This window comes from Pleurodeles waltl, chromosome 7 (assembly GCF_031143425.1).
Source record: "Pleurodeles waltl isolate 20211129_DDA chromosome 7, aPleWal1.hap1.20221129, whole genome shotgun sequence".
Lineage (NCBI taxonomy): Eukaryota > Metazoa > Chordata > Amphibia > Caudata > Salamandridae > Pleurodeles > Pleurodeles waltl.
Window position 1 is genome coordinate 385,114,722 of NC_090446.1, and position 23,038 is coordinate 385,137,759.

At 42.8% G+C, this 23,038-nt stretch overlaps 1 protein-coding gene across 1 annotated transcript in view; it reads left to right on the forward strand.

Annotated features, from left to right (window-relative positions):
• UQCC1 (ubiquinol-cytochrome c reductase complex assembly factor 1) overlaps nucleotides 1–23,038 on the forward strand; it is a 704,652-nt gene that overhangs the window by 414,527 nt on the left and 267,087 nt on the right. Inside the window, exon 7 of the mRNA XM_069243832.1 lies at nucleotides 18,650–18,758. Coding sequence (XP_069099933.1) covers nucleotides 18,650–18,758 — 109 coding nt within the window. The remainder of the gene's footprint in view (nucleotides 1–18,649; nucleotides 18,759–23,038) is intronic.

Here is a 23,038-nt window from a genome sequence, read left to right on the forward strand (position 1 = left end):
GATGCATGATTTTTTTCTCAGTGGCGATTGGCCTTGACACCAGACAAGGGTTCTTCCAATGGCCGGAGCTGTTTGCAGTGTTTTTAAAGACTCAGACATGTATCACTCAGATCATGCTATTTGACTGTGCGCTAAACTTGGCGGATGGTCAACCTGCCATCTGTTTCATGTGGATGAGGTGTTACTTTATACTTGAGATGTCATAACTACCTACTGCCCAGTCATAGTGCTAGACAATGATTTTGGCCTCCTCTCTAGGCTCTGTGCCAATTGTAACAAATCATGCTTTTTTCCGCTGAAAGCAGCGTCACCTGCTGCTAATGATGATGATCTTCTTTTCCTCCTGAAGGCAATGTCTATTTGCTGCTACCAATGATGATGATGACCCTCCTCCTCATCTTCCTTCTTCCTTTTACACATTCTCCTTCTGCCATTCTATGTCTTCATCCTCTTCCTCCTCCTTCTTTCTATTGCTCCTCCCTATTTCTTCTTGTGTTCTTGCCCTCGTGAAGGTAGGATCACTTGCTTGATTTCTAGATTGCAATATTATTTTGCCTGTTTTTACTTTTGGGTATTTCCATAGGATAGTAAGATATTAAGTAAGATATTAAGGATATTTAAATATATGCCTGGTCAACCTGTATCCTCCACCCCACCAAACTCACCAACAGCCTAATACAGTGGAACTACTCCTAAACACCCTCCACCCAATTAATTGCACCAGAGCTACCCCCTACTTGGGTGAAGATAAGGCATTAGGAGTGCTTCACTCTGTTGACCCCCCATTTACTCAGTGCCCCATCCAGTCCCACCTTTGCTACACCCTGCCATTTGGTGTCTTGCTGTCAGAGTATCCCAAAGTAACCTATGGCATGTCCTCCAAACTGGTGGCTCTCCCTGTTACCCATCTCAAGTGTCCTTCTTCTTTGTGTCAGTGTCTCCAGGGATTCTGAAAAGGTGCTGGATTACTTTTTCTTTGCTCACTGTGATCTCAGCCTTGTCGTGAGACTTTGTACCATTTCTTACAAGTGGATGGTTAGGCCCACCCTTTCAGGTAAGGAAGACCAGTATCTTCTTTGAGTGAAGAAAATGCACATTTCCCCTCCCTTCCTTTGGCAAAAACAGCCTGGATTGATATTCCCATCTGTTGCTAACTGTTTTGCCTTCCAAGAGATCCTTTGTTTTGTTAGAGTTAGAAAAGAGTAGTTCCTGAAAAAGTTGTGCAGCATTATGAGAGATTGAGTGTCCCTTCATTATCTTAGCCATAATCACATCTTTATCAGAAAAGTAAGTACTATTATGTGTGCTCTGTCAGTTGGTAGTGAGAACTCCTCCACTTGTTCTAGAATGGAGTCAGAGAGATATGACACATATTGGAGTATGCCATTTCCCTCCACAGGATCCCCCAGAAGAACATGTTGATGTGCTTAGAATGGTTCTCCAGGTCCTCACATTTGCCCCTGCAGGACAGTGTGTTGATCTTCATGTTGTAACCTGAAGGCCTGAAAGAGCTCGCAGTCACTGACCCTCTCTTCTATGTTCTCTTAAGCACATGAACCCACATACATCTCCTCTGATTTTATTCAGGTCGCAGAGAAGATTGGTTTAACCATTGTCATCTTATCCTTAGCATCCATAAAGCCTTGCAGAAAGAAACTGGAATTGTCTGTGCTCCCACCTTCGTTGTCCCCTCTGCTCTTCCCTGCTGTGCTGCTGTCCTCCTTCATCTTACATATGGTTTCCTGTTGGAGCATATCTTTCATGTTAGAAATATTTGTATTCCTTCCTCCAGTCATGTTGCTGTGTGAAGTGCTACAGGTTATGAGAGGGGAGGAGGAGTCTTGTCATATCCTTTGCAACTTATTTTTAGATCAGGGAGCAAGGCGGGTACTGTATTTCCACAGGCCTGCAGCTCCTGCCACTCTTAAGAGCCTCACATGGTAGTTCCTCAGGATCCCCCTTTGCCAATTATAGGAAGCCTGCCTGGTTCAACACCAAAGATATTTACAGCTCATCTTTAGAGCACTGCAGGCGATAGAGGTTGTGGAATATAGCATGGAGCCACTTTCTGGTCATGCATGCATCAGCCCAGAGAGGAACTCTAATAACTCATATGCACTCTCTAGTGCCCATCTATTTCATCCCAGATTTATTGGGCTTGTATCAGACCAGTGGACTAAATCTAGCACCCTCTTAGTAAGCTGTTATCTGCACTGTTCTCACCTCTCTTGCTTTATCAGGCTCGGAAATCTTTCCGGGGGATGACATTTCAGGCTAGCTACCCCCTTTATACACCATTGTGGTGCTTGCAAGCCAGAATGTGCTTTAGCAGAGGCCCTCTTTGCCTCTGACGTTACAAAGATTTGTGATCACACCTCCATGACTGACTTGTGCTCCAACCAGGAGCCCCTGTGGCATGGTGGCTGCCATCTTGTTATGGTCCCCGGCCTCTGCTAGTCAGGTTCAGCAGCCTGTAGGTCTGACTCACCTCCTCTGCCCTAATTCAAAGGCTTTATTCTTTCTCTTAGCCACGCCCCTGTCTGGCAAGTTGGCTAAATAGCAGTTTGCAAGGCATCATGGGCATTGTGCCACCATCGTGAGGGCCAGAGTAGCTGCTCTGCTGTCACCCATGTAGCTGTTTCTTGATCGGCTTCACATCAGGGCTACCAAATTGCCCCTCGCCTCATTACCTCACCCAGCAGACTCATTGCTGTAATGGTTTAAGGCTACAGCTGCAGTTCATGATGTTCTTCAAAGTAGCTCAGGCCAAGCAGATCCCCAGGAATCAAGCATCTACCAGTTTTGCATTATTTGCCACACTTCCATTCAAATTTTAAATATCAGAAAAAATAGTATCTTCTACCATATCATACCCGACTTATTCCAACTGTGAAACCAGCCAAGTCTTACCTCTAATACCTAACCTACCATACCTAGCCTACCTGCCATCCGTATCTATCTTACCAATCTACCTACCAAATGTCTTTACAATACCTTCCATATTACCATACTTAATTGACTTTGCCTAACCTACCACATCCACCATAAGTAGCCTATCATACCTTCTGTAGCTACCATAGCTAACCTATCATACCTATTTCTACCTACTTAACGTACATACCAAACCTTAGCTACTTACCTACCATACTTTCCTAACATACCTTTCTTAACATGCTTTACGTAACCTAATACATGAAACGCAATACGACTACCATACTTCCCATGACTAATCTATCCCCTATACCTAGCCTGATGTACATTGTCATGCCTACTGAACCTACATACCATACCTACTCACCAACCATGCCTACAATATTGTGCCTTCCCAACGTTTGTCCTTACCATGCATACCCAATCACATCATAAACATGTACAATGCCTAGCTTACCATGGTTATGTACCTACAATATTTGACCCACTATTTGTGTTCTTCTGTAACTAGCCTGCCACACCTACCATAGTGATGCGTTTGCTTATTGATTTTCAGTAACGTACATATGGAATTTCAATCCAAACTCAGCAAATCAAAGATTGCATAATAATTAGTAATAACTGTCATAGCATTCAACATAAGCAGAATTATGTTAGTCAGTAACAAGTCACAGATCTATTCTCATCACCCCCTTTCAAACCTTCTGTGATGTTCAAGGTAGCTCGCCCAGAACCGTCTGTTAGATAGCGTCCATCTATGTCTGGGTCGGTGTTTCCATAGTATCATTGTTTTGAGGAATTCCCAAAACAAACACGCTATCCAGTTCTTTCATATGAGTTCACATACTCCCATATGGGGACCACTTCCCACCAATTGCCGCATCTCATACATTGTCTCGCTCTCTTTACATGTGCTAGGAATGACTCGGATTCTTTTGCACGAAGGCATCCGGATGAGTGTGAAAATAGCTACGCCAGGGCTCCCATATATCCCTTGGCCTGGAATTCAAGGGCTGGGTTTCTGCATATAACGACAACTGTTCACTGCAGTATATAAGGTCCACTAACCATTCTTAGAATTTTGGGGGCCTCCGTCTCTCCCACTGACAGGCAATTCTAATCTTCTCCAGTAATACTGCTACCAACACAAACCTTTTTGAGCTTGGTTCAGTCTGTTGAGATAACCTAGCAGGACTAACAGAGGTGTGAGCTTAAAACCTGGATCTATCATTTCTCTCACAGTTGTTTCTATAGCCTTCCAATAATCTCCAATGCAGCAATACGCCCAAGCCAAATGCAGAAAGTCAGCGCCCTCCACATTGCATCTTTGACATCTGTCATCTGCCCTCAGCCTTAATGTGTGCAACCTGCTCAGCGTGTAATAAGCTCTGTGCAAGAATTTGTAATGGATGATATGAAGTCTACTGCTAGAGGAGACTCGACCCATAGTTTAGCAGCACTCCTTCCAGACATCGTCTGTCAGATCCACCCCAAGCTCAATTTGACATTTGTCTTTGGCATCCATCTACCCACATGACACTTCTGCTTGTATAGTATGGTATAATGTGGATACCAGGCAGCGTGGCGTCTGTGCTTGCAGTAATATGTGTAGAGCATTTAGCATGGGTGGTTCTACTGGGAACCTAGGGGTTGTGCCGGGGCAGTGCTTTAAATGGGCGTGTACTCTCCAGTACTGAGTACCGGCACTTTTTTATTTTGAGAGGGAGAGTACCGGCTTATCTCAAGAAAAACGTAATACTTGTAATTGGAGAGTACCGGCACTTCTCAGAAACAAGCAGGTACTCGGGTACAGAGTACAAGCACTTCTATTGTTCCATTTAAAGCACTTCTATTGTTCCATTTAAAGCACTGGCCTTATATATATATATATATATATATATATATATATATATATACTGGAAGATGCAGGATCACAAGAAAACAACAGCCATTTTAACCATTTTAACCTTGTGGACCATTTACTATCAGATTTGAAGATTTTCCCTGTGGAGCATGTTTTAAAGGAAGAACTACTGGACATCAGAGAAAATTTCTGGATGTACCGTTTAAAATCTCTGCATCCAGATGGACTGAACATCACTGACAATACCACTTGATTTCTGCATATCTGAAGAGTTTAGGACTGCATTGATTCCACATTCCAATTGGAATCTTCACTCATAATGCTTTTTGAAAATCGACCAGTGTCAGCTGTGCAGCCACTGAGCAAACCATCTTGTACTACCTGAGGAAGGCGGAAGCTGAAACGTTGTAGTAGAAATATATTTTTGTTCTTTAATGAGATCATCCCCCCCCCCCCCCCCCCTCTAATGTTGTGGGATACATCTCCAGCATAAACTGTTCCTTGGTTTTAAATGCACTGCTTGCACATAAATCGCCCCACGTGCTGTACCTGAGCCTACCCAGTAGGTTTCAGCATGCCGCTTCGTGTGTGACTGTTAGCAGGGGTCTATAGGGAGGCGGGACGAGTGGAGAATAAAGCATGGGTTTTCCTGCATATTGTGCCAGTGTTTTCCATGCCGCTTTGGTGCACGCTACCATGGAGTTCCCTGAGTTTTGAAAGTGTAGAGTGGTATCTAGATAAGATGCTAATGGGAGCGAGGCAGTATACCCATCCCCCAGTGCTAATTATGGCAGGTAAAGGACAGGGCTGAACCAGTTTACCACGTGATGTGCCTTTGCACAATTATAACAGAACTCAAAGTTCGGCTCCGCACTGGATTCAGACTGCGCGTTGGTTTTCACAGATACAGCGTGATGTCACCTGCATATAGCGACACCAGCAAATGTCTTGAAGGGTATTGGAGCGCATACTCTATGTTTTTGCCGTAATTTAGCAGCCAGTGGTTCCACCGTCAGCACGAACAGAAGCAGTGAAATGGACACCCCTGCCTCGTACCCCTGGATATGCAAATTGGATCAGAGTGAGAGCCGTTTATTCATACCCTAGCGATGGGTTGCATGTATAGGAGCTTTTTATCCAAGCCATAAACCCCTTAGGAACTCCCATCCTACCTAGCACAGCCATCAAGAAGTCCCATTCGAGGGAATCAAACGCCTTTTTGACGTTCAAAAGAATAGCCACGACATCTAAGGCGGTGTCAATATTGTTCATTAATGCAAACTATGTTCACAGACTATGTGAGGTTGACCTCCCTGGCACGAATTCAGACTGATCAGGTCAGACCAGAAAGGGGAGAAGCAGGGAGAGTCAGTTTACTAGGACAACGCATTCATTTGGGGGCTTGCCAGGTGTCAACAGGGCCAATATTAACACCTCTCGCATCATATGTAGTAGTACACCCACCTCCTTAGACTCACCATAGACTTTGTTCAGTATGGGTATGAGTAAATCAGCGCATGCCTTATTATTATTATAATGCATCTGCATTATTGCCTCCCTAATTTCGTCCTCAGTGAAATCTGTGGGCGGGAACTCTTGCTGCACTGCTCTTAACCAGCCCAGCAGTATCTCATCTAGCCATTCAGTGAAGTTAGTCTGTTCAGTTCTACGGGTGCCATATAGGCCCTCGTAGTAGCATTTAAAGCTATGATGTATGCTCGGACTTGGCCCTACTCGGTCTTGATCTTCACTATGTCATTAGTTGCTGATGGCTGGTGAGCCATAGTGGCCAATTTGCGGCCCGGCCTTTCCCCCACTCCATAAGCCCGGGCAGTGGCATATTTGCCCTTAAATAGCCGCTCCCTCTCCACTGCTTCTCTATATTCGGATAAGGTGTCTCTTATGTGTGCTAGCGTGTCTGCATTACTGGATGTTCCCAAAAGTGCCTTGAGGTGACCCAGCTCTGTCTCCAGTTTTTGGAGGACAGCATGCAGAGTTTGCAGTACCCCACAGCTTTTTGCCGTGCAAACCCCTCTTATGGTTATTTTGAAGACCTCCCATACTGTACCAATAGAGTTGACCGATCCTACATTATTGTTTAGGAATTCCACTATTTCTTGTTTCAGTTCCCTCCTAAATAGTGTGTCTTATAAAATGACAGGCTTTAACCTCCAAGAGATTTGATTACTATTGCTGTCCGGTAGATCTAGCACCAACAATACAAGTGAGTGATCAGAATATGTTCTGGCGAGGTGCCTGAGCTCTGGTATCTAGGGCCCCATTCTCCTGGAAATAAGCAAATAGTCTTTGCGGGACCAGCTATTATGTACACTTGAGTAGAAAGCGCCCTCATGCGTTTCGGGATAAACCTGTCTCCATACATCAATTAGGGCATTTTCCACCATTATCAATAATGTGCTTAGCAGCTACACTTTGTGTGATGTGAGCAATTTCTGATCTGTCTTGTGTGGTGTTAAAAAATACATTTTGGGTGCATTGTTTAAAACTGCACATGATTACCATTGACTTGGAGTCAATGGTAATAACATTTCCTAAAAGCCCATTTCGCATTTAGGAAATGCTTTGTACATGTGTTTAGGAAATCACAAATAGGAAATCTATACTTGTGATTTCCTGTCTGCCTTTGTACATATGAAAAGGCAACTTAGCATTTGTTAATGGATCAAAATTACGAATTGGCCCACTAATAAATGTTAAATCCTTTTTGTTCATATGGCTCTACGTTACTGCAACCTGCATCAGCAAAGTACTAGTGCCTGATGATCATGAAAGGCCCATATGCCTGCAACTGGCATCCCTGCATACTCAAGGGACTGATGGCCAATATAGGCCGGGGTACCACAACCTTCATACCCAATAACTTCTTCAGGCGACCTTTGTAAATTGACCTTCTGGAATCATATTTCTGAAAGAGAATGACAACCCTCGTGTTCCTTGAGCCAGATCTTCATGCACCTCATCATTAATTTAAGCAAAGTCTAAGTGTGGCCCTTGTGCCCGGACACTCATGTACTGCAGTATTTCATTAAACTATTGTTGAACACGCATGTCCTAAGGACACCAACCCATACGTACTGCATATTTTCTTCAAGAGATGCTTGAAGTGCAAGTCCCATGTGCTTCTCTCTCTGAAGCTACAATTGACCATTCCTTGGAGCCATAAAAGCCCTGCTTTATGGGTGACCTCATATACCTATTTCACCCACATAGCCCATCCACAGCCCAGGCAGCTAACTCATTTTGTGGCCATCATTACTCATGGTACCTTAGCTCAGGCATGAGCACTCTGTGTTCTGCCAGTTTCATAATGAAGACAAGCAAAGCCTGCCACATGCTTGGCAATGTTCTAGTCAAGACCTGATACTTTATTCCTTTTCCCCCAAAGTTTTTAAGTATGAAAGTTGTTTCTCCCTTTGAGACCACACTACTTTACTTTTCAGGAAGTGCTGGACACACACACTTTTTTATATGGATAGAACAGGTTATCTACTTTCTAGTGACCAATTCTTCATCATTATTGTTTATATTGAAGAAAACCAGCCCATAGACTAAACCACCCTTGCCATACGCGTAACCCCCGGCATATACCATTACTATGCTCTGCAGAGGATATGTCTTCTATTGAATGTTTGAGCACATTTCCCCATAGCGATATATGTGCCATGCATACTCCTATTTAAGAGATTTGCATGGTTGGTGCTTGGGCCTCCCTACATGCTTTCTGCCAGATCTATGCTCCTGATGCTTCTTCCACAAGAAAGAAACTATGGTGGTCATTCCAACCCTGGCGGTCCATGACCGCCGGGTTGGAGGACCGCGGGAGCACCGCTGACAGGCCGGCGGTGCTCCAATGGGCATTCCGACCGCGGCGGTAAAGCCGCGGTCGGACCGGCAACACTGGCGGTCTCCCGCCAGTGTACCGCCGCCCATTGGAATCCTCCAAGGCGGCGCAGCTAGCTGCGCCGCCGAGGGGATTCCGACCCCCCCCTACCGCCATCCAGTTCCCGGCGGTTCTCCCGCCGGGAACCGGATGGCGGTAAGGGGGGTCGCGGGGTACCTGGGGGCCCCTGCAGTGCCCATGCTGCTGGCATGGGCACTGCAGGGGCCCCCGTAAGAGGGCCCCTAAATGTATTTCACTGTCTCCTGCGCAGACAGTGAAATACGCCACGGGTGCAACTGCACCCGTCGCACAGCTTCCACTCCGCCGGCTCGATTCCGAGCCGGCTTCATCGTGGAAGCCTCTTTCCCGCTGGGCTGGCGGGCGGCCTGAAGGCGGCCGCCCGCCAGCCCAGCGGGAAAGTCAGAATTACCGCCGCGGTCTTTCGACCGCGGAACGGTAACCTGACGGCGGGACTTTGGCGGGCGGCCTCCGCCGCCCGCCAAGGTCCGAATGAGGGCCTATTTGTCTAAGAAGTCTTAAGAAAATGATCCTTCTCATGCAGCTTAATGCTGCCTTTCCTCCACTTCTAACTTTTCTCTTCCTGTTGAATCTCTCCAGTAGATGGGAACATGACAGACCTAGGATTTAGGAGCAGCATAAAGTTACCTTTATGGTGACTCATTTCTTTCTAGTTATGATGTGTATTCTCTTCCCACTACCCTTTGGCACTCGCATTTGCCATTATTTGGAAGCACCCCAAACATATCCTGCATTTCAAAAGCGAAAATTGGTGAGCATTTGCACCTCTGTGTTGGAAGGGGCCGTGGTGGTGTATATGCCATAATATATGTAGCGTGGTGTTTGGACATATGGTTTTAGCAAATATGTGAAAAGCTCCGAATTAAACACTTTTGATCAGCTATTGGTATCCCTACTGCGGATTTTGAAGACATCCTCACTTTGGAAATAAAAGAAACCTTATTCACCAAGAGATGTCAACATACATGAACCAATTCTTAAGCAGCATTGCCAGAGAACCATCATCAGTGCTTTCAGTTACATGATCCCATACTCCCTAATATGAACTGGAGTTTAGTTTCTATCATCTTTGCAAGGGTCACCAGTTAAAGCTCAAGAATCTTCCACTATTTCCTGTTCTTTGGAAGGATAAATAAATTAACTTCCCGAGTCAACAGAATGTTAACGTATTCATGCAAGAGCAGCTGAGCATCAGTCATTAAATCCAGACATTCAAGACCGGTAACAGCTCTTCCACAGTTACTGCTTTTAAATTAAATGAAATGATGGAACCTTTTCCCCCCATTAGAGTGAAAGTGTTGTTCTCTTTCGGCTTATCCCTGGAAAAATTGGCTCGAACAGTTTCCACTTTATTTTTAAGAACTACGCTTAAATGATTAAACATATATTGGCCTGGTTTATCCAGTGAGTGAATAGATTGTGAGTCATTCATTTATGAGCTATTTGAAATAGTCCTGTAAATCAGTTAGAGCACTTTTAATTTTTGCACAGAAAGGCTTTTTGCTCTTGGTACGGCTTTGCTATATACTGTTCTATATGGTTCTAATAATTTTCGAGGTCATTTATACTTTTGAGTTTTGTAAAGGGGTATTAACTCCCACAAGATGTAAAAGTTTTACTGCTCATTGCAAACGAAATGACAGCACTTGATTCATAAAGAAAATGTAATATTCGCCTTGGCTAGCCGTAGCCTCCAATCATTCCCTCAGTAGACTCTAATCAGGATTCTATAATTCATCCAAATGTTATCAGGGAAGAAACCTTAAATTAAACTTGAACAAACACAGACAAATACAACATCACACCAAACACATACTCCTATACATCTTACTTAGACCTAAATACTATACACCTCTCTCATTTGAAAGAAAGACCAAAATGTCGAAAACCCTAACTGTGGAAAAAACACAGCCGGACAACTTGGCTTATTTCTTAAATAACCATGTAAGTAACATTATTATAACTTCAGACACCCACTAAATCATATTTCCTCTTACTTTAACTTTCTGCCCCTCATGGTTGGTTGCTGATCTAGTAGTAGTATAAATCTTTATTCGGATAAAATACAACCACAAAAGATACATATAGACGATATATTTTAAGTACTAATATCCGATAAAACTTCAGTGGGCACATAATATAGGGTCACACCCTCATTAAAACCGTTGTAACATTCTTCCCAATACTATTTACAGCATAAGAAGAGGCCTTAGGCGTTTCAAATAGCTCAGAGGGCCTCTAATTGGTCCTCTACGCTCTAACCAAAGAACAATAAAATAGCACCTTTATTTCCTACACATCAGACCAATTCCACAGTAAAATGAAGGCCATGTCACCCAAAGCCGGAGTACACAGTTAAAAAAATTGGCTACACACAGGTGTGTACATCCCTAAGCATTAGACGGTGTAACATAGAAGGCCTCATTTGCTTGAATATTAAGGGGGTTATTACAACTTTGGAGGAGGTGTTAATCCGTCCCAAAAGTGACGGTAAAGTGACGGATATACCACCAGCCGTATTACGAGTCCATTATATCCTATGGAACTCGTAATACGGCTGGTGGTATATCCGTCACTTTACCGTCACTTTTGGGACAGATTAACACCTCCTCCAAAGTTGTAATAACCCCCTAAGTCTTTGAGAAGTGGAATCAAAAATTGTTTTGTGGGCCTGGTAAACTATGAACAGAACAAAACAAAGTGAGCAGTAGTTTGGTCTGATGAACTGTCACACTCACATGGACCCAATGTACCCTGAGCAGACCAACCTCTGGGGAAGCTAATTAGTTGTACAAAAAGATTCAGCTCAAACCTTGTCAATAATTGACGATGATAAGTCACCCACGTCAGATATGGTTCTGTTGAGGTTACTGTTTTTATTAAACAAAAGGTGTAGGAGGCAGATTTCTATAATTTGTTGCTTTCACTTAGGGCAGCAACATGAGTGGTAAAATTATATTTGACCTATTGTAATCTGCTTTAGTGATCTTTTCAGGGATGAGAAATAAATCCGCGCAACCAAGGCAGGTAAGTTCCGATTATTTGTAGGCAAGCTAGGGAATCTCCCTTCATCATCCAGAGAAAGATCATCCATAATAATCACTCTGTTTAAGGTTGACTCGCTTTTATACAATCCATAAATCCAATATAGCAAAGTTCTTAATGCAATGATATCTGAGATGTACTGTGCAGAACCGCCAGTAAACGTCTGGCAAATCTATTCTCCTCCACCTGAACAATAGTACAATCCTTAAACCTCCATATATCACTGCCATAGGTCATAGTGGCATCGGCTTAATTGGTTTCCTGCTCAACCTTGCACCAAAATCCAAAACCGCTCCCTGTGAGTGACCAAGCACTAATTTTTTAGATGTAATAAGGGGATTTCAGGCATTCCTGTTATCAAACAAAATAGCCAAATAAATAATTGTGTCGCCTTGTGCAGTATTAAACTTGTTACAAGAAAGGGCCTTGTGTTTAGTAGGCTTAGCACCAACAGCCATTACATTCAATTTCGTGTGGTTTATGGAAAGTCCTAAATCATTAATAAAATCTGAGAATGTATCTGATAGTTGCATCCCCATGGCCATCATCAATATGAGGCCGCCATCGTCTGCATAAAGCAAAACAGGTCTTGCGCACCAACCTACTTGAGGAACATCACATTTCTAATTATTAGCACTGCCTCTAGGCTAGTAATATAGATGGTTAAAAAAAATGGGGCCAGGATACTTTCCTGCCTGATACCATGAGTTATTGGGAAGGATCTTGTGCAACAGCCATCCTGTCCATATCTTTCAGACACAGACATATCCCTATGCAAGTCCCCCAGGAAGGAGAAAAATACTGGGCCTACCCTCAACGACAACCTCATGGCCTAGAGCTTGGTGCGATTTACCTGGCCAAATGCTGAGGTGCAATCTATAAAACTTAAAAACAGGGTGCCTTTTTTGGCCACAGTATACTTCTGAGTCTGAATTAAGTATAGGTTCAGGCATTGGTTGATAGTGCCTAGACCACAAAAACTAGGAGACAGGAGGTTTTCTACCCTGCCCCATCCTCCCTCACCATACACAGCTCAAACATTAAATGGAGAACCTGGGTTAAATCTGCTGAAGTTTTCGAAAAACTGGAAATGCACCGAAGTTTGAAAAGTTGCCCTCACCCACTAAGTAGTGGCACACTTCATCATTGGGCACGCTACTATGCTAAGGTGCCATCCAACATCCTAGGCGGAGCTGTTTTTGTTTTAAAAGTTTTTGTCAAAGCGGTTACCACCTTTTTACGGGATCTGCTATATGAATCCTAACTAACTAAAACTGTCTCTATAGATGCCTTCTAAATTCTTTATTAACTTGGTCCCCCTGACACAATTGAAACCAAAAGTGGGGTGAACAGTGGATGTTCGTGTCCGATACTGCTTACCACTCATTCATACCAACATATTTCGGCCCTCCTTTATGCACTCAGAGTCTATGGGCTTTCATCAGGGTATCAGATCCCTACACTCAGTCACCCTTCCGCTCATTACCTCCACATTGCTTGGTTGGAAGTGTTGAGATTATCAGTGAAATTCTAACTGTAACACCTCAAAAGTACTGAGTTTCTTTAGATCATTCTCTGGAAACAGGGATGGAGTGGGGGCATCGCCCTATTGTCACACGTACTCCAAAGAGTCCATACTGCCACCTCGAGCCACTCGCTCTTCCTCCGTTGAGTGTAGGGATCTGATACTCTGAGTGTCATTTTAAATAAGATTGAAAACTTTGGTAGGTGCCTAGACCAGGCCTGAACCCATCCTGGAGATCAGATGATATTGTTCTCTTGGGCCCATAGGGATAAGCTTTCCAAGATCACCTGTCCCCCAGGACTTTGGCAGTTGTATCAATCAGGAAGATGGGCCTGTAACCTCTTGAATCGGCTTGGTCAACCTTTTTAAAAATAGGAACAATGAAAGAACTCCATGAACTCAGCAGACCAAGTATCACAGCAGCATTTAATACCTTAGATCATAGGGTTGCCCATAGAAGAGTCTCACTCTTAAGGAGATCCACTGGGACTCCATGAGTCTTTTAGGTTTCAACGTAGTGGGCTGAAGAGGGGGGTCTGGCCCTGGCTCTGAAGAATATATAAAAACATATATAAGAAAAATGGCAAAACCATTTTTCTTCTATCACAGAGATGAAAATATACCCATCCTCAGACACGAGAACTGGACTTTTAATGACCCTCCATAAGGTGGTACTACCACACACACTCATTAACTGATCCCAGTCTTCATCCTTTCGAAACTCTTTCCTTTCCTTAAAAGTCTTCTTATGCAGGCTCACCTCCTCTCTATCCCTAGGCGTATATTGAAGGGCCTCCTTTAAAATGTGGTGAGCTTTAGACTATGCCTGGCCAAGCCAACGTTCTGCCCTAATGACAGTATGGTCTCTGCTAATAACATTAAGGGCATCCCTTACTCTCACAGAGTACAGGGAAAGCCTTCAAAAGGTCTTAGGGCTCAGAATCAGCACTAGGGCAACATTCAATCTCACTACTTCTCTGGAAAAACACATTTTCAAGAAACTCCTCTGGAATCACTTTTGACCATTTCAGCTGCCTGCCCTGGTCTGTAGGAGTGAGATGTATAGAGGCAGGGGCTGGCAAAGGCTGCTTATGATGTAAAAACTGTACCCATAAGACCAAAGGGTTATGATCGTTCCAAACCAGACTCTAATATTCTATGCTCAACTAGGAAGTGCGGTACGAATGAGGGGATTCAAATATAAACCACTATTGCTTCCCAGCCCTAGCCACATAAATAGGATCCTCCAAAGAACTTTGTATAACCAGAATTTACCCGTTCCCCTTGAGAGGTGTGCTGAAAATGGGCACTAGAAAAATCATCCCCCAGAAATAAGTCATGAAACATCTGATATGTTTTTTCACAGGGATGAATGTTGAAATTACCAATAGCTGTTATTGGGATGAAAGATATGGAACTTAAAATAGATTCTAGGGTGGCATGTCATCAAATTCTCAATGGCCAAACCCATAGACGTCATAACATCAGAGCATGCTGATTGGCCATTTGAATTATAAACACTTCGAAGAAGAAAGTGTGATCTGTCAGGAAAGGTGAGAACTGCTCCAAGACTGAGAGAATTAATCTTTAACTGTTCTGTTAAAATAATTCAGAGACCGTGATATTAAAATACACACACCCTCCTTAGCCTGTCCAGAAGACAACATGTTTCTGCCTGACCAAGTTTTTTGAAGGGCCAAAATGCTATATTGGCTAGTAAAATCTAACCAGTTCTTATTGCTAACCTTCCCCTGAAGCACATCTATATGCCAGGACAAAAAACTAAGCTGTTTGACAGTGTCATCCCTTGTAAGGGCAGGGTACCCTCCCAGCCCCTGCCAAGCATTTACCTCAGTGCATCTAGTAAGGTGTAGACAGTCCACCTCCTCAAGTGTGGTAAGTACATCAATCTATTTGAGACATAGAGGGGGCAAAGTCTTTGTAATGACAGGCCTAGAATGGGCCCCAGGATGTCTTTGACTTCAGAGGCATGGGCAATACCTGGTCTGTAAAAAAAAAACTGTAATAATAATAAAACAGTGGCCACATTCCGGTGCTTGAATTACCCTTGCTCTTTATAAGGAACCCAACTATTGATAAAGGTATTCACTGTGCAAGTACCTTATCAATGTTTGTGGTCCTGTCCCACCCACCCTGTTCTGTGAGTCATAATTATTTGGGCATAAATATTCACGTTAACTGATGAAACATTTCACTGGTGTTTGATTTTTTTAAGTGGGGGCACATTAAAACGCTGATGTGTTGTAGCGCCTTAGCATGTTATGCCCAATTAGTCCAATTATTGAATCACAATCTGGAGTATTAAATAGCACTTATATTTTTTTAGGGTATGAAGTTGAATTATTAACATTCATCACAGTAGTCCAATTTCCTTCTATTCCTCCTTTGGTGACCCCATACTAAGTCAATCTACATTGTTTTGATATTATACATGTAGGAGGAGTGACTTGTATGCATTCTGTAGACTCAAGAGCTAAAGCTAAGAATTTTCTTGCCCAAGTTAAAAGACCAAGTTATTGAAGGCCTCCAAAACAAATATTCTTTCTTAATGAATAGTATCTGTCACAATCGCTATCAGGGCTCTTAAAGATGATGCATTTTGTGTAATTTTACTTTTCAAATCTCAAACAAAATGGTATGGTGTTTTATTTCTAATGGTCGTAGGAACTGGATGTTGTTGAAAAGTTGCCCATTGTCAACAAGAACCTATTTTAATGGCCTTCCCCCACTCTCTCTCTCTCTCTCTCTCACACACACACACACACACACACACACACATAGTGCTAAGCGTTTTTTTGGCTATTTGGGGTAGTTCACGCTTAGGCATCTAGGTTTTTGTCCACATAAGCTATCTACACCAAATTTGTCCCCTTTTTCCCCCAAATATCGTAGGGATTGTAAAGGTACCCAGGGGTTGTGGATTCCCTTGGAGCAAACCCTGAATTTAGCAAAAGTATAGCTAAATGTTGTTTTTTGGGGGGAAAATGCAAAAACGTTGCTGCATAAGAAAGTGTCTGTGTTTTTTCTGCAAATGGCATCAACAAAAGATTTGTGGTGCTAAATTCACCATCTTCCCAGCTTTCAGGAACAAGTAGGCTTGATTAAAAAAAACAAACATTTTCTAACACAATTTTGGCATTTTGTTGTTTGTGGGGATACATAGGGTTTGTGGGTTTTCCAAGAACTTGAGGTACACAGAGTCAGCAACTGAGCTGTATCTTGCAATGTTTTTTTATTGTGTAACCGGTATAGAGCAATTCATATGGTAAAATATAAATAATGAAAAGTAGGTATCAAGGAAGCCTATGCATTTCTGAGATGGACACAGGTTATAGAGTTGAGAAGCAGGGGTTATTAGCACATCTTAGAATTTTTGGGTAACCATACTAGCATGTGAATTAGAGGGTATTTCTCAAAATTACGTCGTTCTTACATATTGTCTTACATTTGGAAGGTGCAAACGCAGAGAAATACAATTGGTAATAACACTTGTGGTGCTATTCTGTGTTCCCCTAAGTCTCTCAATAAAAGTGGTACCTCACTTGTGTGGGTAGGCCTAGTGCCTGTGACAGGAAACAGCTCAAAACAAAACATGGGTATATCAATTTTTTCCATGCAAAACGGACCAATTTTTTGCAAAGTGGGTAGCTGTGGTTTTTGGGCCCTACCTTGGTCGACACCTAGGGAAACCTAGCAAACCTGTACATTTTTTAAACCTAGACACCTAGGCGAATCCAGGATGGGGTGACGTGGCTCTCACCAGGTTTTACCTAGAATCCCTTGCAAACCTCAAACTTTTACTAAACAAATACATTTTCCTCACATTTCAGTCATGGAAAGTTCTGGAATCTGCTCAGTGCCACTAACGTCCTTCTAAATAGCATTCTCCTAACTCTTCTGCTAAAAATGGCACCTCACTTGTGTAGGTGGGCCTAGTGTCCGCAACAGGAAACAGCCCAAAATTCAACATGGGCACATCATTTTTTCCAGACAAAACTAACCTGTTTTTTGCAAAATGGGTAGCTGTGGTTTTTTAGCCCTAACTCAGCCGGCACCTTAGGAAACCTAGCAAACCTATACATTTTTGGAAACGTAAACCTCAAACTTTGCCCGAAATCACACAGTTTCCTTATATTTATGTGATGAAAAGTTCTGGAATCTGCAGGAATCCTCACAGTTCCTACCACCCAGCATTACCCCATTTCTGCCGATAAAAATGCTGCACCACTTGTGTGACTGGGCTTAGTGCCAGTTACAGGAACTTATCTTTCCAAGGGCAATGGGAACCTTTGTGTTGGGACTCCTATTGACATTGGTGGAATCCATTCCTGTTGCCTGCACTAGGCCTAACCACACAAGTGACAGAAAACGGCCAAAATAATTCCCCCATAATGGGGAGTGACCCTTGCCCATGGGGCCTCTCACCAACATATATTTGTTTAATTTCCTGATGTCTAGTGGTATTCTGTTCCCTGTGGGCAGATTTGCCTAAAAATAAGGCCGATCTGGCCCCAGGGGGGACAGAAAACGGCCAAAGTAATGGCCTCATTATAGGGAGTGACCCTTGCCTAAGGGACTACTCCCTTCCAGAAAAAAAAATCATTGGTGTCTAGTGGGGTGGGTCTCCAAGCAGGGATCCCCTTGGGAAAGGTACGATTGTAAAAGGGAGATTCTCCCCTTTCCAACAACACCTCTCCCATGTGCTGAGATAGCTCCCTGAGCACCGAAGCAGTGAAAGTGAAAGGAGCCCATCAGCTCCTTTCACTTTCAGAGTAAGGAGATCAGTGTGCCATGCACGCCGATCATCATTACACTGAAAGAAAAAAGTGCTTTGGGCTGCAGGGGAAGCTCTCTCCCTGCTCCTGAGGCTCAAAAATGAAAAAGGAAATCCCTCTACTGTAAAAATCAGAGGGATTTCAGAGTTGTGTGCTGAGGACGGAACCGTTCGGTCCTTAGGACACGACCACTGTGCCTGAGGATGGAACCGTTCTGTCCTCGGCACAGAACCGGTTAAAGGATTTTAGCAGTGCATCTTTTTCTCTTACACCAAATATTGGTTCAAATGATTTATTCACTGTTGTGTTTTTGATGTTAAGATACTGCCCTACTCTTACACTGTAATAATGTGAAGCCAAATCCATCTCGTACCTGTTTTGTACATCTTCTTATCAGCCAATGTAATCTATGACTATTTCACATACTTCGTCTGCATTTTACATCTGAGCCACATGTGTCCTATCTCGGCGGATGTAACCGGAAAACATCAATTTTAATTTAATTTAAAACTTGCTACACCATTATTGTAACCTTTGTACTTTTTTAGGATGTGTCTAGTACGCCTGAAGCAGGAAGGACGAGCTGGAAAATACATGTGTCGCTATGTAGTTCATTCTATGTGGGAAGATGTTCAGCAACGTGGAAAAGTTATGGGGGCAAGTTTCTTTCTTTAATTAAAATCATCATGTATATTGCTTGTGTTTATTTAGTTTTTTATTCTGTGATCCACATATTCCATTAGTTCTAAGACCTTCATGTTCTCTTATGTTCGTCAGATAACATAACACCTCACTGCTCACCTGTTTCAACTCTTCCTGTAATAAGAATGCCTTCTTTTTGGTTTTCTCTTCCCCCTAATGTCACTCTGATCCTGCATATCTGTATTTTGAATGCATGTAGTGGTTGTTTAAATGTAAAACGTCCTAATCGTTTTTTAGTGCTGGAGCATTATATAAAAAGGTTGAATTGTTTTGTGAAATTGGCGGATATATTTACGGAAGCATGGTTTTAAATTGATCTGTCAATTTTCTTTTAAAGGATCTCTCATCTTTCACAAGTGGTTTAAGAATCATCACAATGCTTTTGTTATATATTATTTTATTTGGAATGGGTAGGTAAAAGGCTTCAAATTATTATACCTATGTTACCCTGAATATATAGCTAGTTGACCTTATAGGAGAGGTAGGTTCCCTACCCTTTGTAAATAATCTAAACTAAAATGCTGTCAAAGGGAGGTATGTCGAGATCTGCTATAACCCAATGAATTCCTGGATTTTTGAATTTTTTTTGCAGCATGCACTATGAGAGTTTCGACCTCACTAGCATACTGTTGCCCCTTTTTGTTAATTTCGTAACATTTATGGTTTTTATAGCTACACAAATACTGACCAGGTGAACTAAGAAGTCATTATTGAAATGGTTTAGACGGCTTCAGAAGGGCTGTATATCTCTCACAGAACACAGTTGATTGTTGTACATGGAGAGTGAGAGTTAATAAGTAAATGTTTTAATAAATTTGAGATGCAAGTCATAATTTTTACTTTTAAGTCCATTTGTTAATGGAGTTAGATGGTCTTTTCCATTAAATAGATTTAGTAAGACAAACGATCTTCGAATTAGATATTTTTCTTATACAAAGTTTAGAAGTGTAAGGGCGTGCATGAATTTGTCTTGTCAGGACCAATTCAGAATAGAGAGAATGACATGGTTTTGAAGGAGCTCAGTTGAACAAGGCAGAATATTCAATGTTGCAATAGTTCAGACCCATAAGAAATAAAAGGCGATGGATGGAATGCTTGAAATAATCTCAGCCACGGACGATTGCTCTGGCCACATCCCACTCCATTGTTTATGCCACTGTAGACAGAGGCCTGCTGTATGCAAATCAGCCTTGGTCATGCTGTAGGACTGTGATGATGATTTAGACCATTAAACTATGCAATTGGGAATGAATCAATCTTGGTGACTTGCAAGGCTAATGAAAGAGGGTGATTTTGAGAGGATCACCAGTGTTTTTCACTTAACCGGCAGGTCTGGTAAGGCCCCCCAAAGATATGTGGTCGAAATTATAGTTGTTAGTGACTTAACAGAATCTCATTTAATGATTCACGAAAACAGAACTTGTCAGTTTGCATCCCCTATTTCAAGGAATTGAGGTAGACCAGGGGGCTTCCACCTTCTCTGTAGTGATAATTACTTATAATCAGTGAAAATCATTGTTGAGCTAATAAAGGCCAGGCAACTTATGCATTGGTACGATTAACCTCCACTCCCAGCTTCATTGACTTTAAGTCTAATGTCCAAATAGTGTGGTATGAACAAAATACAGGGGGCGCTGTGATAGGACTGACGTGTGTCATTGGAAGCATGGTCTGTGACGATGTATGAACATATGAATGAGATATATGCGTATGGGTGATTGAGAGACTGTGTCATATGTACTTGTGGCCTAAGGCATACCTTTCATCATATGTTGAACCGTTACATCTGTAATGCAAACATACATTCTTCTTTTTTAGGTAATAGACGTTTAAAGTGAAGAAATATGCTCCATTATATGGAGCATTTTCTCCTACTTAAAAATAGCTATATTCTCAGTTATACATTTGTTGTATCTACCAACCACTGGGAGCTTGAAGCCTTCTGTATGTAAATGAAACACTTTGAAATTGGAGAAAATTTAAATGAAAACTTAACTCAGTCATTAAGTTAGCTTTTCATTTTGACATTCTCCCATTTAAAAGCAGTCAGAAACATTTTGTTCTCATGAGTGAATATAATTTTTATTTAAGAGGTAAATAACTCATATTAAGAGGTCAATAACTCAGTCCTTCAGTTCTTCACCTCTGTGCCCCACTATGGGTCATACGGGAGGGTCGAGCACTGATCATTATCAGGCTCTGCTGCTGAAGACTACAAGAAACACAGGCTTCCTTAACATTAAAAGTAAAATGCAATACAAAGATACATTATTGACCTGACCTCATTTAAAAGTGAACTCAAGGCTGCAAGCTACTCTGAAAGTGTCAGTGAGCAACCAGCAGCTTGTGATGAACTGTTTGGAGGCACGAGGTATACACTTTCTATAAAGTGGCCTGACGTGTCTCAACTCATAAAAAACAGTATCTCATTTATATCAGTGGCGTAACAAAGGCCTCCTCAGCCCCCGTAGTCCCTCCCCCCAGCTACATGGGCCCACTTCCTCAGCACACTACCCTGGCTTGACAGCCCCTGTGTTGCACCTTCGCAAGTCAATTCTGTGTATAACAGAAAGATTTAGGCACAGAGTCACAACATATTCATGGATTCTGTTAACATTAAGAGGATCATACATCTTATCTAAGAAAGTACCCCATTTATGTCTTCATATTTAATGACAAAAGATATGCTGTCCTGAGCGCACAGAAGTCTTTAGGGGGAGATGCCCTCGGCACCTCTTCTGCGTAAGTCTCAAGTTAGTCCCGGCAATAATCAACATCTTTGAATCACTGTGATAGTGTTGGGTAGTTTTTTTTTACTCCTAGTTAATAGACACCTTCCGCTTAGCTAACAAATGTGTAATAGCAACCAGTCAGCAATTAACAGGCTGCAGAGGCTTACTGTATCCCAGTACACAAATGCGGGGATCACAGGAAATATGCTCCAGTGTCACAGCTGTCAATGTCTGTGTCATGTGTACCTAGTATTGGTAGATATTAGAGAAATCCCAGGCTAAATGTAGGAAATCTGCACCCTCCCTACCACAGCGGTTACAGCTATGTGTACGCCGGTGTCCAAATCTAGCCCGCTGTGTAGGGCTGTGATATATCTGCTGCAAGAATTTGAAATGGATAATACGTAAGTTCCCATTTGCACTAAGCTGTCTCGTTAGTGTATTGCATAAATACCACTCAGACACTGTGAGCGGCGTGTCAAGCACCACATTCCACCTCTCTAGTGGTGCGGCATTGGTTCGCACCTCATTAGCCTGCGCCACCTCTTATAAAAAAGTGATTAAACCTGTATGGGTGGATCTAGTCAATATCCACTGAAGCAACTACAAGCTAGGTGGATCCTGTGGGATGTCCGGGTAATGTTTGCACATAGCTACTCTCATTCTCAGATGAGTGAAGTGGAAGAGGGGTGAGTGGTGACTTCGCTGCGGGAGATCCACAAGTTCAACAAAGTGGTCATTCGAATATAAATCCTCCATCACCCTGAGGCCAGCTAGTGTCAGAAGGGACAGTGCTTTCGGCTCCTTTGTAACCAACAGAGCTGGGTGATGGGTTAATGGAAGCACCAGGGCATATATTGGTCGTTTATCCACACGTTTACCAAGCGCCTACCATGCTCTTAGTTTACAGTTGACAGTTTTAATACCACCTGGTAATGCCTCCATCCGTGCCTGTGTAAGTAATGATGAGAACGACACAGTGTAGGCATCATCATGTGCGATCGCCAGATGCAGTGTGTAGCGCTGGGCATACACCCAGTAATGTGCGAGGTGGGGCTGAGCCTACAGGTAATAAAGATGGAGGTCAGAGGCATCAAATCCTCATCACTCAAAGAGTAGGGGGAGCTGACGCCAGGCTATGTGCGGTTGTCTCCCAGACCAGCGATGTGAGAAGGGATTGTACCGTTTTGAAGAATGCCTGGCTGAGGGGGACCACTATGTTAATGAACACGTAAAGAAGCTGCAATAGTATCACCATTTTTATCACAGCCACCTGATCGGCCGAGGAGAGAGCTAGTCGTGACCACCTCTATATCTGTTCCTCCATGTTGGAAATCGTCCTACCGTAATTGTAGCACGCTACCAGATCTGGATATCTATGCACCCAAACTCCTAGGTATCTATTTGGATCCGAGCATCATTGCAGTGGGAAATCCATAGGGTATTAGACAGATTTAACAGTCAAGGGGAGGTGATTTCCCCTAGTTGATAGCCCAGAATGCC